The 25,068-nt window shown below is 43.9% G+C and overlaps 1 protein-coding gene across 1 annotated transcript; it reads left to right on the top strand.

The window, feature by feature from the left end:
• The first annotated feature begins 736 nt into the window (after positions 1-736).
• On the top strand, positions 737-24,975 carry gcn1 (GCN1 activator of EIF2AK4). The gene is made up of 57 exons (XM_070964358.1): positions 737-775; positions 1,638-1,740; positions 1,832-1,895; positions 2,208-2,339; positions 2,969-3,077; positions 3,279-3,377; positions 3,942-4,076; positions 4,263-4,440; positions 4,537-4,611; positions 4,795-4,923; positions 5,008-5,058; positions 5,346-5,444; positions 5,578-5,751; positions 5,852-6,004; positions 6,118-6,210; positions 6,301-6,376; positions 6,720-6,879; positions 6,986-7,175; positions 7,294-7,418; positions 7,633-7,811; positions 7,928-8,021; positions 8,106-8,219; positions 8,325-8,523; positions 8,613-8,765; positions 9,230-9,405; positions 9,644-9,724; positions 9,966-10,109; positions 10,372-10,496; positions 10,670-10,859; positions 10,972-11,042; positions 11,392-11,557; positions 11,711-11,905; positions 12,510-12,756; positions 12,952-13,073; positions 13,325-13,439; positions 13,732-13,911; positions 14,773-14,993; positions 15,090-15,158; positions 15,251-15,389; positions 15,489-15,685; positions 15,857-15,999; positions 16,093-16,210; positions 16,408-16,623; positions 16,761-16,925; positions 17,275-17,436; positions 17,523-17,615; positions 17,709-17,852; positions 17,965-18,234; positions 18,368-18,481; positions 19,143-19,373; positions 19,516-19,709; positions 20,648-20,762; positions 21,090-21,186; positions 21,412-21,560; positions 21,820-21,930; positions 24,039-24,260; positions 24,361-24,975. Exons 1-57 carry the CDS (start codon positions 758-760, stop codon positions 24,484-24,486), a joined length of 8,010 nt encoding a protein of 2,669 aa, XP_070820459.1. The 5' UTR covers positions 737-757; the 3' UTR covers positions 24,487-24,975.
• Positions 24,976-25,068: the final 93 nt, after the last annotated feature.

Raw genomic sequence — 25,068 nt, 5'->3', positions numbered from 1 at the left:
TTTTATATTATTGAATGAATAATGATAATTATAATATATGACGTTATAACAGTCACAGGGGACATTTTTCTGCAGTAAGTACTTTAACTTTTAAGAACATTTTCCTGTTTACACTTAAATACTTCTCTTTAAGTAATATTTTCAATGCAGGACTTTTTCTTTCTCATGTTGGTATTAGTGATTTCACTTAAGGATGTGAATACTTGTAACATCAACAGTCCATTTTCCACACGTGTTTTTCACCATGCTTTCAAATGGCGACCCCTGCTGGTCAATTTCTGCCATTGACCCATGTCTCACTATCACACTCGATTTTTCCAAAAGCTTCACGTGTTGGACAAGCATGAATTTCCTGAATGTAGATCAGCACCTATACCTCTGCACTCCAAAGATGTGGAAAGAGCTTTTGTTTTAAGCAGGTCTTGTATGCCGGTCCTCTAATAGATATGAAGGGTTCAATGTAAGGTAATGAAAACACAAGGATTCTTACATGCGGGTGATTACACACTTAACATAATAATAATTATATTATATTATATTATATTATATTATATTATATTATATTATATTATATTATATTATATTATATTATATTCATTATTTCTGCCAACATAAATCCTACATACTGAACTTTTGATTTAAAAACACTGCTTATTTATTAAGCAGAGGGGGTTCAGGGGCAGCTGCAGAGCACGTTCGGAGAAGTTTTGACCCGGAAATGACGTCAACTAGTCCTTCCTGCATCAGGACCGGCAAGATGGCAGCGGACACGCAGGTTTGTGTGGCTTTTCTTTTAATAGTAGACTATTTGCCAGCAGAAACATATTCATGTTCCGCAGAAGCCAAATTTGCGCTATACGGATTTAAACTTTCTAAACATTTTGGTTTGTGTTGGCATTCAACGAGAAACCGAGGCAACATTTATCAGTAGCTAGCGAGCAGGCTGCTAGCTCTGTGCTACGTAGCCTCAGTGTGACTTCATTACACCGAGCCGCTGCTGCACCCAACGGTAACCACCCCATGCTGACACAGACTGGTTTGTGTCCACAGTGAGAGGCGAGCTGAAGCTTTATTGACACAATGTCGTCTGGTAAATGAACTCATTAGGGGCGTGAAGTTACTGCTATTAACTTCAATTACTCTGAATTCTCCAAGTTAGGCAGACGGTCTTATGTGATGAGTTTAGCCACGCCCTCCATAAGAAGTACATTGCTATCAGTTCTCTGATTTTACTGCAGTAAATATACTGCAAACCAGTCAGCGTGACACTATAATACTACTGCCTGAGCTGAAAATTCCAAATTGATTTAGAAACAAGGCCTCCAGTGTATACTGCCATTGATGAGCAAGATGAACAAGAATTGACAAACATGTAATTAGAGAATTTGTTGATTTGTCCAGAAAATCAGTCAGCTGCTTTTTTGATAAGCAGCCAATCATTTAAGACATTCCTGGAGGAAAAGAAGAAAAAGTCTAGTATTCTCAAGGTCTAGACGAAACACAGATGACAGATTACAGTTACAAAGTCACAAGTCCCATACATCCATAAACTCAGTATGTTGTGGTCCTGGATTGTCCTGACCTCGGTGTCACTGCTGCCTTTAGACCACTCCTTATACTAAATCTTACTATTTCAGGTTTCAGATACACTGAAGAAATTTGCTGTGAAAGTGACTACAGCCAGTGTGAAAGAGCGTAAGGAGATATTTGGAGAGCTGAAACAATGTATAAAGGGCAAAGGTGAGAGATTTTTGGTATTTCATTTTCTACACAATGTTTAAAGTTGGATGCTATAGTCAACACTAATGCTTCTTCAAAATATCTCTTTCAGAGTTACCAGAGAACGCCATCAAAGGTCTATGCAAGCTCTTCTGTCTCACTCCACACAGATATCAGTAGGTGTACATAATGACGTTCAGCCACGAGAAAACCAGCCTTTAGACAGTGGAGTGCTCTCACAATATTGTTTTAATATTAATTCCAATGTTCAGTTTTGGTTGAAAGTGTTTTGAGAGGTGTTGTTCAAACTTTTTGGCCATTTTGAAGCATGTAGTTTGTGGTGCTGTTGAATTCTGTTGCACTGCACAAAGAGGTGTTTCTGTTTTTTAACCTGCCCTCGCTGATATGTAGTCAATGGTTGGACAAAATATTGGAAACACCCGTGAGTGTGTATTCTTTGTGTTGACATGGGTGTGTGTGCTTCTCAGGGATGCTGCATCACGCAGAGAGCTCCTCTCTGTCATTGGCCAGCTGGCTGACAGTCAGCCTGACATCCTGGTAAGCAGCCTCCTCCACTGCCTGCTCAACAGTGGAGTCATCAGCAAAAGTGGAGAGCCCAGGTACTGCTCTGAACTGTATATTGCATTTTTTTATCTAGAAAGTTTATAGTTACACCAGTTAATAAATTCCTATGTACATTTACAGATGAGAACAGTTGCATCATCACAGAACTGTCAGCATTAGATTACTTAGGTTTTTTCTTTCTGTTTGACAGGCAGGGTAAGCAAGAATATATATAGTGTAGTGTATGTAGTTGTGATGATGTGAGAGCAGTTGGCAGAAATGCAATAAACTAGATTAGTATCCTACAACAAGGTTTTCACAGGATTAACTAATTAAAGCAGCAGAAAATCTGAAATATATCTTTATGCTTTCATAAAAATGGAAGTAAAGAAACATTAAAAACTGATAAATAACCGGTTCGGGGTGTACCCAGCCCTCCGCCCAATGACAGCTGGGATGGGCTCCACACACTAAATGAGGCACACTAAATGAGTGTGTCTTGGAACTAACTTCAGTTGCAACTAACAGCTATTACTGAAAAATCACTGAAACGATAAATCGATCATCAAATAGTTGCAGATGAATTTTCTTTTGATTGATTAATCAAGTAATCGTTGCTGCTCTAGCTGTACATTACCCAGACGGTGCTCTTCTCTGCCTCATACTCGCCTCATTGTATTTGCAGTAAAAGCACAGGCTCTGCTGCCTTCATCGGCTTGTCTTGGACCTGCATTTTAGTCTCCAGTGTGTTTTCTGCCCCAGAGAAAAGACAAGGAGCCGTTTGGAAGAAAATGGTCAGTGAAAGAATATCTGTCTTTTTTTTAAAGTCATTTCTGTTAATGTATCCTGTGATGTTGTTGTCTTGGTTACCGGCTGAAGTGGCTGATGGAGTTGACAGATTTGTGACACAGAATTTGTTCTCATTTGATGAGAGTCAGTGATTTATTTTGGATGCTGGTATGACCTCCCTTGTGGTCTGTTGTCCCCTCTTGTAGGTGGAGGTACAGAGCCTTCTTGTGGCTGAGGTGGTGGGTGGAGCCAAGACAACAGCACAGAAATCAAGCCTCAAGAATCTCAGCCACCTCTGGGAGGAGGTGAGTACACTACTCTGTTTGGAATACACTGGCAGCAAAGCACACATGTTGATCTTGTCAAACCTGATGATCAGACTGAATTTCCATTTAGTTTGATGTGGGAGCTGATCTGGAAACAGGCTAAGGAGGTTGTGTTCTTTTTTTACCCATCAGCCTGGTAAAGGTCATAGTCCCAATTACCTTTTATCAGCTCTGTGCACAGTGACAAAGTTTGCTAAAATAAATAAAAATAAAGCAAAACCTTATGAAACAAGATACAAGAAAAATTCTAATTGTGCAACGTTCTTGTTGGCCTTTTTGTTTTTCAGTTGAATTATATTTTAATTCAAGGAAATCCGCTATTAAAAAGACATGTTTTGTTTTTTTCAAAAGTTAAATTAAAGCATGATGTTTCTGAAGTCAGTGAGTAATCATTTTAAATAATTGTGGTTTCAGTATTGCCGTATGTATACTTGACCTGTTGACGCTGCTTAGAAAGGGTCATGAATCCTCATCCATGAGCTGAAAACAACTGTAATATACACTAAACACTGGATCCGTCTGACACTTTGTTGTTTTTAACAGAATCCCGGACTGGTGGATCAATACATCAGCACACTGCTGAGTCTGGACCAGAGCCCTACTACTCTGGCCATGCTGGGCATGTGTTTAGACTTCTGCGCTGCTCAGAAAGACAAAGGTACAATAGAGAAGCACAAGGTGAGTTTTTCTTTTCATGGGTTCTTTTGTTCTCACTTTATTCTGGTGTTGATTACTTTGATACACTTCATTCAGACCAAGGAGCACATACAATCTCAGATGAATATGATTTGGAGCTGCAACATTCAACCTTGTATCTCCTGTTTTTTTTTTTGTTTTGTTTTGTTTTGTTGTTTTTTTTCCCAGAGTGCTCTGTTGGACCTGTACATAAAATCAGTCCTTATGAGCAAGACAAAACCACAGCAGCACATTTTGGACAAAAGTGGCTCCTTGCTGCGTCACGTTACACACTCTGAGTTCAAGGAGCTGCTACTCCCTACGCTGCAGAAGACGATGCTCCGCAGTCCAGAGAACGCCATTCAGAGTGAGATGCTTTCTGATGACCGTGTTGAACACTCACCTGTGCGATGCTCAGGTGGCTCTTGCACAGTGAATTAAAACATCATCTGGTCTCTTCCAGCTATTTCCTGTCTGCTGTCTGCTGTAACTCTCGACCTCAGCCAGTATGCCATGGATATTGGAAAGGCCATTGCAAGTAAGGCCTTAATGGATCCTCATTTGATTTAATTTTGCATGTGTCTTGTTAAACATATTCTTAAAACGACACAGACTTGTCATGAGGGGATGATTCGTCAGAGGGGAAATAATGACTGAAAACCTAGATACTCACTTTAGCATAATTATGTGTATTTAATTAGTGGTGTGATCTGTGTTTTAGGCCAGCTGAAAGCTAATAATGCGCAACTAATGGAGGAGGCGGTCCAGGCCATGCAGAACCTGGTCCAGCAGTGCAGTGACCCCTCTGCTGTGCAGGACATCGTCACACACCTCTTCAAGATCCTCGGAGGTCAACTAATTACTCACCTATCAGACTGAAATATCGTCTTAATCGCGCTTGGTTTGCTCACCAGAGTCATTGTTGTGGTTTCAGGTTCTGAGGGAAAGCTCACAGTTGTTGCCCAAAAGATGAGTGTGTTATCAGGTAAGAGGCTCTGCAGACATTTGTAATTATTGACTATCCATGAGATGGAATTGCAAGCAGTAGGGGTGAGCAATATGGCCCTGAATTAATATCAGGGTATTTCTGTGATAATGATATTTTTGATGATATAACAAAACAAATATTTGGGGTTTAGACCTCATCCAAGCGGTTGAGCTCTCTTTGAATGGTTATGGCTCTCCTCGTACTCGTATTAAAAATTGCATTTGTATTATTGGGCATAGTATGATATGACACAACCCTAGCAAGCAGTTTTATTTCTATTCAAGGGATTGCCAGCTGCAGCCATCATGCCGTGTCAGGAACCTCCAACCAGACTCTCAGCTCCGCAGTCACTGTGATGTTCATCCCTTATTTACAACAAGAAGGTATCATTGCTCCACCTTTTCTTCTTCTACTTCCTGCCAGAACGCCAGACAAATTTACTGACTTGAGGGAATCTTTCAAAGACCGTTGTGTAATGTTTCAGTCTCCTAACGTTTCATTTTTCGTTTTATTTAGTTCATGAGGGGACCCTGGTGCATGCAGTGTCTGTGCTGTCCCAGTGGAGCAGCCGTCTCACAGTGGAAGTTCCCACCGCTCTGCTGGATTGGTTGAAGAAAGCTTTCACCCTCAAGACCTCCACCTCTCTGGTTCGACACGCCTACCTTCAGGCCATGCTGGGGGCCTTCAGAGGTCAGTCACACAAAGGACTTTATGCTACGTGTCTAATTTACAGTTCCTTAAATTGAACTCAGCTCTAATCCCTGTGCTGTATCATTTTCCCTGCTTTCAGGTGACACTCTGGCTCAAGCCACAGACCTCATGCCCTTGCTCCTCCAAACAGTGGAGAAGGCTGCAGCACAAAACTCCCAGCATGCTCTGCTTGCAGAAGGCGTGACAGCTTCTGTTCTGCTGAGTCGACTGGCACTGCTGGAGACGCAGATAGGTGAGGATCCCGTCTCAATAATGGCTTTTTCTCACTCATGAAGGCTGGTGAAGAACTCTTAGTATACAAGGATGGGAAGTGATGAGGGTTTTTTGTCTTTTTTGTCTCTGCAGAAGCTAAGTTCTCCAACTTTTGGAACCTGATCTTAGACGAGAAGAAGCCTCTTTTCACCACTGAGAAGTTCCTGTCCCAGGCCAGCGAGGAAAGTAAGGCAAAATGTCTTACGAGTTTAAAGACTCATGACGGTTTTAAAATGTTAAGACATGGAGTGATGCCTTTTTTTTCTCTGTCTGTAGCTCTGCTCACAGTGCTGCTGCTCTGTGAAAGGCTCTTCCTGGACCATGCTCACAGGCTGAACACCAGCAAATCACAGTGAGTCCGTCCCTCTGTCAACATGTCGAGAGCTTTTGGGCCACAAATGTCTTTAGAGCACTTACATATTAATGTTAAACCATGCCACCACTAGCAGCTGGGGTGCAGCAGGCATTGTTCACATATTTGTGTGTACCCAGATGATTAAAAAGTATATCCATCAGGAGATGTATGAAGCATTTTCATCCAGTGATTTCCTGTGAATATTTGTGCTCTGAAAGATTTTGTCATAATAGAGGTCTAATCTTCTTTTTATGCAGAATAGAAATCCAGTGCAGCATTTGCTTTAATCCTGTAGTGTTTATTGACTAGTCAATGTTACCTGTATGTAACTGTTCTGTAGGATGTATCATCATGCCACAGTTGCAGTCCTGTTGTCTCGGAGCTGGCGTGTGAGGAAGCGGGCACAGCAGACAATCAGGAAGCTGCTCTCCTCTCTGGGTGGATCCAGTCTCGCCTATGGCCTTCTGGGAGAGCTCCGCGTGGTCATCAACAAACACAAAGTACAGAATCAATGTTCACCATAATCATTCAGCTGCTACAGCAGCAAAAACAAGTCCATTTGATTCTCAGCCTGAGTGTTACTGACGGCATGCTGTACACTTTCAGGTTTTGCCACAGGACGTCCTGGTATCAGAGTCAGGAGAGCTCACTGAGCTGGGCCGCAGCTACGTTCCCCCTCGGGTCCTGCTGGACGCACTGTGTGTTGTTTGCTCCTCAGCCAGCCAATGGGGCGACCGTACCGAAGCAGAGAATTTGGCCATGGAGATCCTCATAGTGACTCATCATCCATCCATAGGTATGAGAGTCACGTTACCTGTTGCCAGGTTTTTGTATCCTAATTCCTGTGCTTTATTGGGATAGCACGTTGTTGCTCTGTCCCATATTTGACATCTTGTCCGCTCCATCTCTTTCAGTTGGAGCTCGTCGCGGCCTCTGGCCTGTTCTGCTGCACTCCATGAACCTGAAAGCAGAAGAATTTATAGAAAAGAATCTGGAGGCTATTCTGCCACATCTGCTGGAGGTCAACGCTGACAACCAGGTCTGAAAATAACACGCGCCTCTTTATGCTGCATGTGCATGAGATTCATGCACACACCAACACTGATGTCTACTTAACCGATGTGAAATAACCGAGATCTGCAAACAGAATGGGGAAGAAAGTGCAGAAAATCTAAAGGGACACTGATGTTTGGCTCTTGATGGTGTGTTTTACATGCTACCCGAATGTTTAGTGGTCATGTTTCTCTCCTCAGGCAGTGAAAAATGCTGTCGGTGCCCTCTCTGGCCTCTCCCCAAACAAGCTGTTACCGCGGGTAATCAGTCATGTCACCCAGGAACTTTACCGGCCCGCTCTACTCCAGGTCACCAGGGAAGATTATGCCATCATGCTGACACCTAAGGGAGAACTCTACGACAAAAGCATCATCCAGAGGTGACACACAGCCTTCCCCTACTGCTGTGGACTGAACTCGACAGCAGTCACCAGAACTTTCTGTTGCTTATTTGGCACTTAGTTAAGTCTGTCTTCTGCCTCTGCTCTTGCTGCAGTGCTCAGAAGGAAAGCACCAAGAAAGTCAACATGAAGAGAGAGAACAAGGCCTACTCCTACAAGGAGCAAATCATTGAACTGGAGTTACAGGAGGTGCAGTGCTCTTACCACGACTTGTGTGTTTTTGGTGGTGTTAATGTCGGGGACACATTTTGATTTTTGTCTTTGATCTTCCAGGAGCTAAAGAAGAAAAAAGGCATCAAAGAGGAATTGCAGCTAACCAACAAACAAAAGGAAATGATGCAAATCCAGCTGGAAAAGGAAGACTCTATTCGCAAGAGACTTCAAGGGGTACGGAGCCAAGTCTTCAAAGTGAATTCTCTAAATTGAGTGTGTGAAACATGACGGTCTATATTTCTCCTGATTGAGCTTTGACGTCCCTGTTGTTGTCACCAGCTGGATGTGGAGCTGCAGAGCGTCGTGGGTCTGCTGGAAGCCACTCTGATAGAGAGACCACCTCAGATTACCAGCGAGCTCCCCGCTGTCCTCCAGGTCCTCATGCCACTGCTAAAATCCCCTCTGGCTGCTCCCCGCATCCGACAGGTCTTCCTGGACATCGGGGTGTGCCTCATGCCCAAACACCTTCAATCTCTAGGTTGGTCTATGTGCCTTGTCTTAGTAATGTCTTGTACGGACAGACGCAGCCTCAGCATGTTGAGTCAATGTCACATTTTGTCCTTCTAGCTGTGCTCGTGGGACATGTGACTTTACGGTTGCTGAAGCCAGAATGTGATCTGGACATGGCCTGGGGACAGGAGGACCTGGACACAGCAGCCCACCGCACAGTACTATTGCTGCACAACTACACTGTCCCACAGAGAGAGGCCAAGACTGGTGGTGAGCATGGACATGGACACACACCAGAAGCAGCCATGTTGTTTTCAAAGTATACAGTACACACATGCACACTTAAGCTTTGAATCATGTCTCAGTTTCGTGCTAATAATCAAAGTGTTTGAATATGTTCAGATTTGTAGGAAAATGTCTAAACAATGAAACAACAGAGCAAATCTCATTTAATTGTTCTGTTTTCCTGTTTCCTAAAATATCAAGCCAATATTTCAAATATAAATGTTCAAGTTAAACAGGTAGCTAATATTCAAATGGATGATGAAAGGAAGGAAAGATTAAAATAAAAAGACAATATGAGGCAGGAGACGTCTTGAGATGGACTTTTCAGCTGCTTCATTAAAATGTAATCCCAGTAGCATGTCAGAGTTGCAGCAAGCAGCTAAGATAAGAGGTGTGCTTGCAAATACTGACTGCTCTCTTGTTTCTTTGTATTGTTTGTTTTTTCTTAGACGTGGCTCCGCTGTCTGCTCCTGCTTTCTCCTTTTGCTTCCCTCTCCTTAACGCCATGCTCAGGGAGTCTTCAGGCAGCACTGAGGAGACAGAGAACTTGATGACCAAAGCCTTGCAGGTCGTCAACGAACACTCCCAGCTTCGAGCAGGCAACGATGACACTGCCATAGACGAGGTAGACACAGACTGTGATCCTCACAATGTTGGAATGAGACATTATTTATGTGGAAAAATAAAAAGTCCTCAGTGCGGACAACCAGAAATAAGAGAGAAGTCATTGCCATGCACCCTGTTTGTCTGAGAATTTATTCACTCAGCGGTCATCCACATATCTCTCCTTTGTGTGACAGTACTACCATTTCATTTGTAGTTGAATGGATTTATGTACTAACTGTTGTCTTTTCTTGTCTCAGAATGGCCCAGAGCTGCTTCCACGTGTCAACATGCTGCTCCTGCTGACAACAGTCATTTCCACAGCCACCCCGAGACTCCAGGTTTCAATTCATTTCAGATACAAACGCCTGCTTCTTGTAGTTGTTGCCCTGTTTTATTTTCCAGATTCCGTTGTTTCTCGTTTCGTTTGCTGTATTATTTTTTCCCAAGCTTTTTATCTCTTTTAATTCTGTTTCCCTCTGTTCTATCCTTGTCTGTGTCCTGTTGAAAAAAACCGTATATAGCCACATGGATGACAGAATTACTGCTCTGTGATGTGAGGCTTTTCACACTGTGTTTCAGGTGTTGGCGTCTCAGTGTCTCACAGCGCTGTGTTGCAGTGCTGGAGGAGGAGACGGCTGCACTGTGGCGGAGCAGCCGGAGATAGACGTCCTGCTCAACTCCCTCCTCTCACCCTGCTTCTCTGTCCGCGATGCTGCCCTCAGGGTGAGCTTCGGATCACTTCATTTTGAGTAGAGTGAACAGTGTTCTACAGACAGGAAATGTCACCACATTTGGTGGTTTTCAGCTGTTTTCTCCTCAGATTAAGCTCTTATCAGTGAAAAAAACTTAATCAACAAAGGAATGCAGTCTCCAGATCAGTGATTAACACATTTAGTTCTCACCATGGTTACGTGATATATTCTATAGCCCATTTGTATGTGTATTCCTAATAGACATTTTTGCAACCCATTGTGTCTGTGCTCAGGGATTGTTGGAGATGGAGTTTGCCCTGCCCACAGACAGCACAGAGACCAGTGGACTGAGTTTGCTGCGCAGGCTTTGGGTTGCCAGGTTTGATGTTGAGGAGGAGGGCCGGGCCTTGGCTGAAAAGTATGTATACACTAAAACTCATTGGTCCTTCACAAGTGTTTTTTTTTTTCTTTTTTTTTTTTCATCTTTTCCAACAGCAGCCTGCAAACTGGATTTTTGCACCGTGATACAGAATGAAACTGTGTGTGAATTCAAAGGTTGGACTTATTTCTTTGATTGCTCTTCTTCCTTAGGCTCTGGGAGTCTCTGGATCTGGAGTTGGTCCCTGAGCTCTGCTCCCTGCTGATCGGAGACGTCACCCATCATGAGGAGGCCGTCCGTTCTGCAGGTGCCGACGCTCTGTCGAGCGCCGTGTCCCAGTACAGAGACCAGTCTGCCACCGTGCTTGGCCAGCTCACTGAGCTCTACCACCAGAAACTCTATGTGAGACCCTGCACCATGAATAAATCACGCTCCAAATGTCTCCTCTAGCTCTGAATACTACTAGTGGATGAATTTCAACTCAGAAATTAAAGTGTGATATTTATTTTTAAAGAGACCTCCTCCTGTGCTGGATGCCCTGGGCAGGGTCATCTCTGAAGCTCCGCCCGACCAATGGGAGGCCAGGTAAATCTCAATGTTTGTTCACAAAAATTAGATATACCGGCATGTTTTAATTGAAAATCAGTGCGTCCCAGGGGCTTGAGCTAATGCATGCACAGTTAACCATCATAATATCTACATTTGCCTAGTAGCACTTAGGGCAGAAACATCTGGATTAGTTCCAACAGGAAGAGATAAGATGGCAAAAAATAGTAACATTGATGACAGAAAAAGCTGGAAGGTGCTTGTTTTCTGTGTAATTTTGAGACAGATTAAACTCTAATCCTCAATTCAGGCAGACCGTGCTAACGACCATAACATTGTAAATGTTCCTTCTTGCCTTCCACTGAGCTCTTTCACACTTTTTTGTCAGGTGTGGCATTGCTCTGGCTCTGAACAAGCTGTCCCAGTACCTGGATGAACCTCAGATCACCCCACTCTTCCTCTTCTTTGTTCCCGATGCTCTGAACGACCGCCACCCTGAGGTGCGGCGCTGCATGCTGGATGCTGCGCTCTCTGCGCTCAACACACATGGAAAGGTACACCTCACTTTGTATTTCAGCCATTGACTGCACATCAGTGCACACACACACACACACACACACACACACACACACAAATGATTTCAAATATGTAGTATATGACCATTTTATATCTGGCACTGTATTGTATGTACTTGCTTTTTGTATCAGGACAATGTGAGCTCCCTGCTGCCAGTGTTTGAGGAGTTTCTAAAGAACGCCCCCCAGGACGCCAGCTACGACTCTGTCCGTCAGAGTGTGGTTATTCTTATGGGCTCCTTGGCCAAACATCTGGACAAAAATGACCCCAAGGTCAAACCCATCGTGGCCAAGCTCATCACTGCACTCTCTACACCTTCACAGCAGGTAAACAACTTATCATACTTCACTTCGCACCAAGTTTGAGCAGGGATGTTTCTAACGACTGATCTCCCTGACGATTAACAGAAGTTTAGATGAGTCCTGAAACATTTCAGTGTTCCAGACAAATACAGTATGAGAAATTACAGTCAAATATGAGGACACCAGTTTTTGAAAGTGCTCCAGTTTTGAGTAAGAGTGCTGCCGTTGGCAGCCGTGAAACGAGCTGCAATGTAGCCCCACTGAGCATTTGCACACTTTGGATGAACATCCACTTAAAGTGTTTGTTTTTGCCACTCAACAGGCTCAGTTTGTTATTCTAATTATTTGACAACATTATGAAAAGGATCCCCACAGAGATAGACCTTTTTGTTAGCGTAAAATCCTCTTGTTTAACCAGAAACAGTTGCTGTATCGCTCTCACCAAAGCCACCAGATTCCGTTTATAGAAACAGTAATTTTATCATCGTCAAACCCATTTCATTCAAACTCAACAGAAACTCAGGAATTATTTTCCATGGACACTATGACCAGAGACACTTCAATGTGTTGGAGTTCAACAGTAATTTCTAGAAAATTCAACACATTATCTCATTTGGTTTGTCATCAGGTCCAGGAGTCTGTGGCCAGCTGTTTGCCTCCTTTAGTGCCTGCCATCAAGGAGGACGCTGCAGGGATTGTAAGGAACCTGCTGCAGCTGCTGCTGGAGAGCGACAAGTACGCAGAGAGGAAGGGAGCAGCGTACGGACTGGCTGGCCTGGTTAAAGGTCTCGGGATCCTGGCGCTCAAACAACAGGATATCATGACCACGCTGACTGACGCCATCCAGGACAAGAAAAACTTCAGACGACGGGAAGGTCAGTGAACCTTTGTATTAGTTTACACAGATTGATGCCAATGTCATGTTACTCAGAATGCATTGTCTTCATTGTATCTACCACATGGATACCAGAAGGTTAAACCACCATCTACCTGCACTGAAGACTTAAGTGACAAAGTATTTTTGGGGGCCCAAATGTAAGAAACTGCTGACCAGCTGTGTCTCTGTCCAGGAGCGCTGTTTGCCTTTGAGATGCTGTGTAATATGTTGGGAAAGCTGTTTGAGCCATATGTGGTCCACGTACTGCCTCACCTCCTGCTCTGCTTTGGAGATGGAAACCAGTATGTCAGAGAGGTGAGCAGCCAGATCATATCCCTGAATCCACTGTACCTTCTGAATGAATGTCTCACTTTCTGTTTCACAGTGTTAAACGTGCATTTCACAGAATTATGTGCCTTAGTTTTCATAAATTTATCATCTTCAGGTCTTCCTGCACTAATTTAGGAAACTGTCCAATCATTGCTGTCCTCTGTCAGTCGTAGAAATTTGTGAGAAAGCGTAGGATCTCTGTCTAAAGTTTTGCCGCTGTGTCTTCTCTTCGCCAGGCTGCAGATGACTGTGCCAAAGCTGTGATGAGGAACCTGAGTGCCCATGGTGTGAAGCTGGTCCTTCCCTCCCTGCTGGTGGCCCTGGAGGAGGAGTCCTGGAGAACTAAAGCAGGTGAAGAGCCCGACATGCACGGGATTCCAAGGCATTGCTTGAATGTCTTGAGAGGATGGAAAATGATTTATTTGTTGCCTTCAGTTTTTTTCATACTGATATAATATCATAAAGCAGAGGAACATTATGTCCCAGCATACATACTGCTGGCTGAACATGATTTTCATGTCATGAAGAATAGCTTTCAGGTACAACATTATTGTTAAGTTGCTAACCATAGTGATAATAGCTGTGCATAAGATGGGTTAGGTTCCTAACAGTTCCTTCTTATGAATCTTCCTCTTTCCTCCAGGCTCGGTGGAGTTGCTGGGTGCCATGGCTTTCTGTGCACCCAAGCAGTTGTCCTCCTGCCTGCCCAGCATCGTGCCCAAGCTGACTGAGGTGCTGACCGACTCCCACGTGAAGGTGCAGAAGGCCGGCCAGCAGGCCCTCCGACAGATCGGCTCTGTTATCCGCAACCCTGAAATCCTGGGTAAGTGACTGAGAGTCATGGGGTTAGCGCTGCCATCACAGGCGAGGCTTGTTGCCCACAAACCATCTGAAAAATTGACTCAAAGGGGCTTTAAAAACATAGAAAATGTGTGTTTTTCTTCACAGAGAAACAGTTTTGTTCAGTGCTGTATGCCTGTTTCTAATTATTTCATTACTGAACAGTTGGGCCTAACCAAGTTCAAGTTCAAGGGGAAGTCCAACAAAATTAAACATTAAAGTCCGTTTACAAGTGTTGGGAAGTACTACTGCTACGTTAACCACCACTAGAATAACACACACAAATCTTTGACTGAACTGTCAGTGCTTGAGTTGCATTATGGGTAAAGAATGCATGGTATGAAAACAACAATATTTCTGGCTTTGCAGCAGCTTTTGATCCTTTATGAACCTGTCCATAGTGATCCGACGGTGTTAAAGGAGTACTCTTTAAAGCACTAGCATTGTCAGCCAGAGAAAGATTTGTTTTTCCATCTTTGTGTCTAGTTTTTAAGGTCTTCAGGAAAGAGCAGTTATGCATGGGTATGGGTTTCAAACTTTAAAGTGATCATCTCTACAGTGTTATGGAAGTTAGTCCAAAAGCCCAGCTTTATGTACTGCCTCTGTGAACTACGTAACAGTGATAGATTTCAAACTGCAAATCAGAATTAATTCAACTGCCATATACATCTACACCTGTACAAATCTACATTTACTAGTATTTTGACATTGCCAGTCAGAAAAATTCAGGAAAGTAATGTCGTTAACGGCTCAGAAGAGTATTGCAATCAGAATAAATACAGTTTAGAGAGTGACTGATTTTTAGTAAACTAACATGTTGATACCAATGTCATTGTTCTCTCAGCCATTACCCCCATCCTGCTCGACGCTCTCACTGATCCGTCCAGGAGGACTCAGACATGCCTGCAGACCCTGCTGGACACCAAATTTGTCCACTTCATTGACGCCCCCTCCCTGGCCCTCATCATGCCCATCGTTCAGAGAGCCTTCCAAGATCGCTCCACTGACACTCGCAAGATGGCCGCTCAGATCATTGGCAACATGTACTCCCTCACTGACCAGAAGGTACACAGCATTAGCCAAATACCACAGTGAACTAAAAACAGAACCAAACTTTTACTAGCCTTACATTTTGTTTATGACATGTGTTGTTGTTTATAGGACCTGTCACCCTACCTGCCCAGTGTAATTCCTGGACTGAAGGCCTCTCTGTTGGACCCGGTGCCTGAGGTATGTCTACTGACACAAGCAGTACTATGCTAACGTTTGCTCTTTGTGTGTGAAGTTGAAGCTGTAGCTGTCCCTCCTCTCATGCTCTCCAGGTGCGTACGGTCTCAGCCAAAGCCCTGGGTGCCATGGTGAAGGGGATGGGTGAATCCTGCTTTGATGACTTGCTGCCGTGGCTCATGGAGACGCTGGCCTCTGAGCAGAGCTCTGTAGATCGCTCTGGAGCTGCACAAGGTCCCTTCTTCTACACTCTGTCCTTGTGTTGTTTCTGATGAGCTCTTAATACCATTCATCACATGACTCACTCAATGATTTGTACGTGTGTGTCTTCAGGTCTGGCTGAGGTGATGGCTGGACTCGGAGTGGAGAAGCTGGACAAGCTGATGCCAGATGTGGTGCTAACAGCCAGCAAAGTAGACATTGCTTCTCACGTCAGAGATGGTTACATCATGATGTTCATCTACCTGCCACTCACCTTTGGAGACAAGTTCACTCCCTACGTTGGGCCCATCATCCCCTGCATTCTCAAGGTAATGTCATGATCAGAATATTTCTCTCTTTTTTCTTTTTTTTTTTTTTTTGCTGTTTGGAGTGAATCACATTTCGTTGCTGTTACTGGGGTGATTTTTTTCCATACATTAGATCATGTGGTAATTCTTTGAGTGAAAAAAAGCTCTGACCCACTCTCTGTTGTCCACCAGGCTCTGGCTGATGAGAACGAGTATGTGAGAGACACTGCGCTGCGAGCCGGCCAGCGAATCATCAGCATGTACGCTGAGACCGCCATCGCACTGCTGCTTCCTGAGCTGGAACAGGGCCTGTTTGACGACCTGTGGAGAATCAGGTCAGATTTAAATACAGGGTGACACGTTAGGGATTGAGTAAATGTCACTCTTATGTTGACCAGTTGTGCCTCCCTGTCATTGTTGGTTTGCAGGTTCAGCTCTGTGCAGCTGCTTGGAGATCTTTTGTTCCATATCTCTGGAGTGACAGGAAAGATGACCACAGAGACCGCTTCTGAGGACGACAACTTTGGAACAGCTGCATCCAATAAAGTATGAATACATTTCTTTTTCTTTTTTTTTTTTTTTTACAAAAAAGTTCTTGATGGATCTGTGTAGGAGCTAAAAAGAAATGTTGTCTTTGTGTCATAATTTTATTCTTTTCATCACAGCAATGTCTGTCTGTTTTTAAAAAGTGTTTCTTCATTGTTGTGTGAAGGATTGCTGACCTTTGACCTTTTCTCTCCCAGGCTATCATCGGAGCTCTTGGTGCTGAGCGGCGTAACCGCGTCCTCTCTGGCCTCTATATGGGCCGTTCAGATACTCAGCTGGTGGTTCGACAGGCTTCCCTCCACGTGTGGAAGATAGTGGTGTCCAACACCCCCAGAACTCTTCGAGAGATCCTCCCAACCCTCTTCACTCTGCTGCTGGGCTTCTTGGCGTCCACTTGCCCTGACAAGAGAACGGTACTGACTGTCATACACCCACTCTTTTTTTATGTTTCCTGGTTGCCAGCTGGCAGAAGTGTTTGATTTTTTGCTGTCGCTGTGAAAGTACCTCCAAGGAGCCTTGTACTGATGCCATGTGTCCATGTGATTTTTAGATCGCTGCTCGGACACTGGGTGATCTGGTGAGGAAGCTGGGAGAGAAGATTCTCCCTGAGATTATTCCCATCCTGGAGGAGGGACTGCGCTCTGACAAGAGCGACGAGAGGCAGGGAGTCTGCATCGGCCTCAGTGAGATCATGAAGTCCACCAGCAAAGACGCAGTGAGTCGTGCAGACACCTTAACAACGCTTGTCTGCCACTTTAAAAAAATGGAGCATCAGAGCACGTGGGGTTGAATGAGTTTAGAGTACCACAAACACCACGAATTGACGTGTCTTCTCTTTCAAAACTTGTTCTCCATGAAGAATTGCAGTTGATCCTGTTAATAAGTAAAATGAACCGTTGATGGTTAAACTGGGGTGTTAGCAGCTAGAAACTAATAGGAAAAAAATGCAAACTGTAATGGTGTGTGCCCTTTTGACAACCATGTTAATTTGGTTTGAGTTTTTGAAAAAAAGTCTGAGATTTGCATCACTGAACATTATTAACCTGATGATGTTTGCCCTGTAGGTGCTCGTGTTCTCTGAGTCCCTGGTCCCGACAGTGAGGAAGGCTCTCTGTGACCCTCTGGAGGAGGTCCGAGAGGCTGCAGCCAAAACCTTTGAGCAGCTTCATGCAACCATCGGTCACCAGGCGCTGGATGACATCCTGCCTACCCTGCTCAAACAGCTGGTGAGGGAACGAGGACACGAACACAGTTCACATAGCATTCGAAAGTTTCCAGTCTGCCTCTTAACACACTGTCTGTCTTTTCTCAGGATGACGAGGAGACGGCTGAGTTTGCTTTGGACGGCCTGAAGCAGGTCATGGCGGTGAAGAGTCGCTCTGTGCTGCCTTACTTGGTTCCAAAGGTAAAATGTCACAGTCAGGTTTTCCTTTTTTAGGCCTTGTTATTGTGTCTGGCTGTATTTGTCTAAAGTGGATGTCCTCTCTGGTCGCACCAGCTGACCGCTCCTCCCGTGAACACCCGTGTGCTGGCCTTCCTGTCTGCTGTGGCTGGAGACGCTCTGACACGCCACCTAGGGGTCATCCTGCCTGCCCTGCTCTCCTCCCTCAAAGGAAAGCTGGGAACAGAGGATGAAGCACAGGTAACACCAGCGTTCACTAGCTGTAATATCTGCAGCAGCTGTTGTGTTTGAGCCCTCCGTCCTTCCCTCATATAGAACTAGCCATGACCCCCACGTGTGACCTTTTCTGTAGGAGCTGTGCAGCTGTCAAACAGTGATCCTCTCAGTGGAGGATGAAGTGGGCCAGCGGATCATCATAGAGGACCTGCTGGAGGCCACACGGGGCACGGACCCTGGCCTCAGACAGGCTGCTGTCACCATCCTCAACGCGTACTTTGCCCGCACCCGCCTGGACTACAGTGCCCATACTCGCACCCTGTTGTCAGGCCTCATCCGCCTCCTCAATGACTCCAACCCGGATGTCTTGTCTCAGAGCTGGGACACCATCAACTCCATTACCAAGGTGTGTTTGACATGCAGATAAAAGTAATTTGACACTGTAGTTTTTCTGCACGCATTTACACAATATGGTGAAAACACAACAACAAAATGTGGTGGTAAATGTGGCCTGAGTTTTGGTTGTTCTTCTTGTAAAGAAACTGGATGCAAGCAGCCAGCTGGCTCTGATTGATGACCTGCATCGGGACATTAGATCTGCAGCTGCAGACGTTAAGGGTCAGCACCTGCCCGGTTTCTGTCTGCCCAAGAAGGTAAGAACGCTCCTCTTGACACAGTGGACACTGGGACTGCGATTACAGAATGCTGGTTTTGTTCTTATATTCTATCTTCAACAGAATCCTTTTATCTTTTCAAGCTCCCATGTTGTTAAATGACCTTAAGTTTGCTCTGACAGTGGATGTGACTGTAAATTGTGTACATTGTTCACCAGTGACCAATCACATAGAAGCTTTTCCTTTTGTATGCTCAACCCTGCAATGTGCCTTCTGCCACAGCAATCCGTTCACTGGCTCACATTGATTGCCGGACAGGAATATTTAGGGATAATTGTAATCATTTAATAATGGTGCCTTAATTTACGACTACAAACATTCGTAAGGGCCATGGTTTGAGCCTGGTTAATAATAACACACTTGGCCAACAACAATTTGGCATTCAGTTGAATGTTTTTTATCAAGCAAAAATACCAAAACCTCACTGGCTCCAGTGTCACAGGTGTGAAGATTTGCTGCTGCTCTCTGGTTTATCATTTGAAGCTGTCACCTTGATCTCTGGAAATCATTATGAGCCTTTTCTGACATGTATGGACTTTACTATTAAGCTGTTTAATCGCAAAGCATTAAGTGACAGATGAATCAGCGATGAGAATAACTGTTTGTTGCAGTCCTGTTCATGTTCATGTTGTTTCCACAGGGTGTGACCTGTATCCTGCCCGTCCTGAGAGAAGGGGTCCTCACTGGTAGCCCTGAGCAGAAAGAAGAGGCAGCCAAAGCATTAGGGGGGGTCATTAAACTGACCTCCCCCGAGGCACTACGGCCCTCTGTCGTCAACATCACTGGACCGCTCATTCGTATTTTGGGAGACCGCTTTGCCTGGACGGTGAAGACGGCTCTGCTTGAGACTCTGACCTTACTGCTGGCAAAGGTCTGTACATGCATCTCCCTATGGGACATGTAAATGGCCAAACACTGTTAAAAAAAAAAACAAAAAAAACACCATGATTTCCCTCCACAGATGATCTAATTATCAGTCAGGAGGCTAAGTCAGGCCTGTGTTCCTCTTCCAGGTGGGCATTGCCCTAAAGCCCTTCCTGCCACAGCTGCAGACCACCTTCCTGAAGGCCCTGCAGGACTCAAGCCGTGCAGTGAGGCTGAGGGCTGCTGAGGCTCTGGGCCAACTGGTTTCCATCCACGCCAAGGTGGACCCGCTCTTCACTGAGCAGCTCTCTGCCATCCGTAACGCTGAGGACTCAGGAGTCAGGTGAGCATGTCTTCAGTCTGTCTTCAGTTAGAGTAAACTTTAACTGTCAGCTACTGCTCCAATCAAACTGTTCATGGAAACGGAATAATTTAATCTATTATATCATCAACCCCCAGACAGACAACACATAAAATATCACCTTTGGTCACATATTGAATCTGCATTTGGGATGATTGTTGTCATCAATTGAGTGTTGAATTGTAGTTTGATGTTTTGTATGTTTTACCTCTTGTTGTTTCAGAGTACAGATATGTAGTATATAGAGAGATAGATATGTAAGCAATGAAAGTGTGGGCGGTATGTGTGAAATGGCCACAAGCAAAGACAAGGAAGCAACTCAGAAAGACTCACACCACAAAAACAACATATCTGACAGCCCATAAATAATTAGTGTCTTGACATTTGCCCCAAAAATGTTCCTAAGAGGCCAATATGATTGGATAATATTAACTTACCACAGATGTATCAGTATCGACATGGGTCCCCTCATAACCAAGATAAATAAGACATGTCAGTGCAGAAATGCCAAATTTGTGGTTATTTGAAAATAGGGTCACTGTTATCTAGTTAACCACCAGAGAGCACAGACAGTTTTCACGTTATGCCATATGTGACATATTTTTCAGTTGTCCCACTCACTTCATTTCATGGTCACAATTCTTTAAGAACCAAATTGAAGGGATCCAAAATGTTTGTTATAAAAATATCAACCCATATGTCAAAAGATTTCTTTAATTCTCAAATATTAATATTGATATCTGCTTCTAAAACCCAATTTCAGCCAGGCTGTGTTCTCAACATGGGAGGTGTAGTCATAAACTTCAGGAACTGCGTTCAGTGGTGTGGTTCTGTGCTTTTTTTTTTTAATCGTATTTTATCAAAGCTGGTATACGTTTCTCATTCTCATGCTTGTGTTCTGCTCTTTACCCCTCTCTCAGGGAGACTATGCTCCAAGCCCTAAGGTTTGTCATCCAGGGGGCGGGGTCAAAGGTGGACCCAACCATCCGCAAGAACATCACCACCACTTTGCTAGGCATGCTGGGACATGATGAGGTATGACAGGTGGAGCAGATGCCTTGCAGTAAAGTAGTGCGGAGAAGATTTTTTTTCAATATGTGGAAACATGCCTCAAGCCCATAATAGCTGCTGAATACATTGAGTAAATACCAGTGAAATGTAGTATAAATATACAAAGACTTTGAAGGGATTTCACAGTGAGCTGTACAGTGGTGTAGTTTCCTCTGTGATCACAGTCGAAAAACGGAAGTCAGGCAGAGAGGATGTGGTTTTTTCAAAAAAGGTGGTTTTGAGCCTCCGTGTCAGTCTGAGAGTAAATGACGCTCAACCTGTGTCTGTCTGGCCGTCTGTGTGCACTCATAGGATGCAACGCGTATGGCGTCGGCCGGCTGTGTTGGTGAGCTGTGTGCCTTCCTGTCAGAGGAGGAGCTGAAGAGTGTGCTGCTGCAGCACATCTTGGGTTGGTATTAATATGCAAAGTAATTGTCTCATCACATATCACATGATGTGTCTAATGTTGGCTTGATTTTAAGGTCATCAGTGTGTCTAGCTATTTATTACAACAGTGGCCTTTTGATCAATATGTTAATATTGATACTTCTCAGGGTGTATGTCCAACATAAACGCGTCAAAAGTAGTTAGACGTTTCCTGTGTTATGAGCTCATGTGCTTCCCCTCCCTTTAGCGGACATGTCTGGTGTTGACTGGATGGTGCGTCATGGTCGTAGCTTGGCCCTGGCCATAGCTGTCAAGTGTGCTCCTGAGAAGCTGTGTGGGAAGGACTACTACGACACTGTGACCGAGACAATCTTGGCCAATGCCACTGCTGACAGGGTGAGGACAAAGACTGTGTGGCACTCTGTTGGTTGATGTATTTCTTGCGTTCCTCATGAACTGATGCATATGGCCGCATTGAATGTCCTGTATAAGCTGCCTTTAACGAAATTGTTATTTTTTTCTTTCTAAATTACAAAATAGTTAAACCAATGTAACATATGTAAGGTACGCTATGTAACAGAAATAGCATAGGTTGAAGTCTCATGTCCTCTACTGTCCCCTTATACTGTCCATCCATTCCTGTTGCCCTCTTCAGATTCCCATTGCCACCAGTGGGATCAGAGGGATGGGATACCTGATGAGGCATCATCTCAGAACTGAGGGAGCCAGTAGCGTTTCCCAGCGCATGGTCACACAGCTTGTTAAGGTAAAGCAGGAACCTTTTTCATTCAGCTGATAATCACAGACTGTTTACTTCACTTTTCAAGAGAGGAAGTGTCTTCCTCACCCTGTTGGGTTTGGCTTTGGAAGAGCCATCATAGCGTTTCTTCCTTTTTGTGATCAGAGGTGAACTGGAGCCTGTCCCAGGACACATACTCTGGGTGTGAAATGAAATTCAATTTAAGCTGCACTAATCATTATTATTTTCATATTAATAATGGGTAAAATGACAGTGTGAAAGGTGTCCCGACTATAAACAGATCTGCAGGTAATTATCACCTGCTCTTTGGGCTGTTTTTTGTTTTTTGTATACTTTATTTTTCAAGGTTTTTTGTACATGGTCAGCATCAGTGCAATGAATAAAAGTAGTTATGAGCAGACAAAATGATTCATATCCTAACCATGTAGTGTCCTTGTTGATACAGAGAAACAATATTAAAGGAAGAAGGCAAACAAAAAGTATATGCACACATGTCTGTGCACCTGAACATATGCTTGCACATGCTCACTTACACCCATGTGACCAGATAATCAGAAACATATACAATTGCACACATACACATGAGCACATTCATAGGAACAAAACGTAAGAGAACCATGGGGTTGTGAGTAAGTCGCCACAGATTACAACGATATGGTCATTTTTCTTCATAAGCAAGATATATAAGACATTAAGACAGGTTATCACCTCCTCTTTTAATATAGGTGCTCCATTTTTCCCAGAGGGCATCACCTTTATCCCTTTGTAGTCTGAGACTAAAAGTCAGTAGTTTCATTATTTGGATATCTTTAATTATGGCTCCCACTGATTAACCGTGGGAGCTTCTGTGTTGAGCCATCTTCTTGTTATGGCTTTTTTGCTGGCTGCCATGGGAGTATCTGTCTTTTTTTGGCAATTCTGTGTCCAAATTACCGAGATAGAATGATGAACAGGTCAAATAAAAATCATACTGCAAAACTTCACTGGTAATCCTTTAAACTCCTTCCCAGAAGGATTTAAGAGTGGGACAGCTCCAGAATATGTGTGTATGTTCTGCCACACTGTGTCCACATCCTCTCCAGCATGTAGCTTGTAGTCCTGTCTGACTTTTGCTTTGGTGTTATAGAAAACAGATATAACTTTTCCAGGAGAAATCTCTCCACTCTTTGGGCTGTTTTAACATCTCTCAGCTTGTGTTTTTGGTATTGGGGCCCCAAATGTCACTGTTTTGGTTTAGTCTCACCGCTCTTTTTAGCATCATGTTCAGCAGCAGGCAGCTGTTTTTAGTGAAAAGTTTCAGACAAAGTTAAACTAGCTGCTGAACATAAGGGAGAGCTTAGCAGCTGTGGAGTCATATATTTCCCTCAGGAGCCAATGGAGGCTAAACAGAGCTAAACGGAGAGAGAATAATCATCAGGTGGTTAGAAATGAATGCAAGTGTGCACCATGTTTGCTGGTGTAAATAAGAATAACAGTTTGCTCACATGTTCACCACAAAAACTTCATAGTGTGACAATAGTTTTGTGTTCACAGCTTGTTCTGCTGCTCCCAAGTGGCTACAAAGAAATCAATTAATGCTGCTTTAAAAAGTATTGAGTTTCATTTAGGCCTAATGGAGTTAAGAACAAACAGTTGTTCAGCATTTGTTAGAACTCAGGGTTCTTTGAAGAATGGTCTCATTAGACTGACTATAGTTCTCTTGCCACTTTAGTACTGGTTGTATCTGAGAAGCATGAAGACATTTTAGGTCATAGGCTGCAAAGTCCAAAAGTAGCTTGAGCAGTGAAGAATCCAGTAATACGTGGTAATCAGCCCCAACTTCCAGGGCCATAGCCACTCAATTCAAGTCCAGCTGAATCAGTCTTTTTTACTCTGATCCCCAGAATATCAGTCATCAATTATTCATTACACAAAGCCTTCAGTTATTCACTAAAATCTTATTATGGAAGCTGATACCAGACCTATAGATCAGATACCAAGCAGCTGCAAATGAAGACACAAGGCCATGACAGAGCGTGCAGAGGAGGATGAATACTATGATGAACACCTGCAGCAGCAGTGTGTTGTAGATGGAGGTTTGTGTTCTAACATCTGTTACCTGTGTGACCACGCAGTGTCTTCAGAATCAGTCTAGTGACATCAGACTGGTGACAGAGCGGGTGGTGTGGTGGGTGTTCAAAGACCCAGCAACGCCCTCCATGGATGTCAGTCTCGTCAAGCCCCTGCTGAAGAGTCTGCTGGACAACACCAAGGACAAGAACACCAGCGTCAGAGCTCAGAGTGAACACACCATCGTCAACCTGCTACAACTCCGCCAGGGAGAGGAAACCATGCAGGTCAGACAGACTCTCCACTCTAATTTACAGATGTACAGGGTGTCATGTCAATAGAAAAAGAGTGTTGTTGATTTTACTTTTTGCTCTTCCTACAATTCAGGGTATGACTGCCATTCTGGACTCTGCGAGTAATGACCTGCTGTCAGAGTGTCACCGCCGGTCCTTGAAGAAAATCGCCAGCCTGCCAGACTCCAATGAAGAGATAGACGACACCATCCTGACGTGATGGAGCAGGACTGAGCTATGAAATGATCTCTGCAGATCCCCACTGTACAACTCCAGACACACTCACCACACATGCCCACGTTGCCTTTCATGGACCAAGGCACAGATGGGTAGTGCTTCCCCACATATTCGCCAACAAATGACTTTTTTTTTTCTCACTTTGCATCATTGTTTTAGGGGTCTTTAAGCCCAATTTCTAACTTTTTTTTTTTTTATTTTATCTCACAATGTGCAGGTTAATCTCTTGAAGTACAAAAGGCCAATTCTGTTTTGATGTTTCAATGTTTTGCTACTTATTTTACCAAAATTATTTTAAGCATTTAATATGCATCTGTAATGAAACAACACCCCTATCTTTAACTTTTATTTGGTCTTTGTGTGTGAGAGTTGTTGGGGGGGGAGCACCCTCTTATAAGAATAAAAATCATTCTTATGTTGGTGATACGGTTGTAAAAAGGCAATACAAAATAAAAAGATCTTGATTTCATAATGTAGTGTGTGAGAGATTGGACCGCTGTTTTCTTCGGGGTGGGGTCACTGAAACTTTCATCACACATTACTGCAGCCCCACAGGTAGCTCTGC

This window comes from Chaetodon trifascialis, chromosome 6 (genome assembly GCF_039877785.1).
Source record: "Chaetodon trifascialis isolate fChaTrf1 chromosome 6, fChaTrf1.hap1, whole genome shotgun sequence".
In the NCBI taxonomy this organism is placed as follows: Eukaryota; Metazoa; Chordata; class Actinopteri; order Chaetodontiformes; family Chaetodontidae; genus Chaetodon; species Chaetodon trifascialis.
Note: the sequence above shows the minus strand (reverse complement) of the source record. Positions and strands in the feature narration are given on the sequence as shown.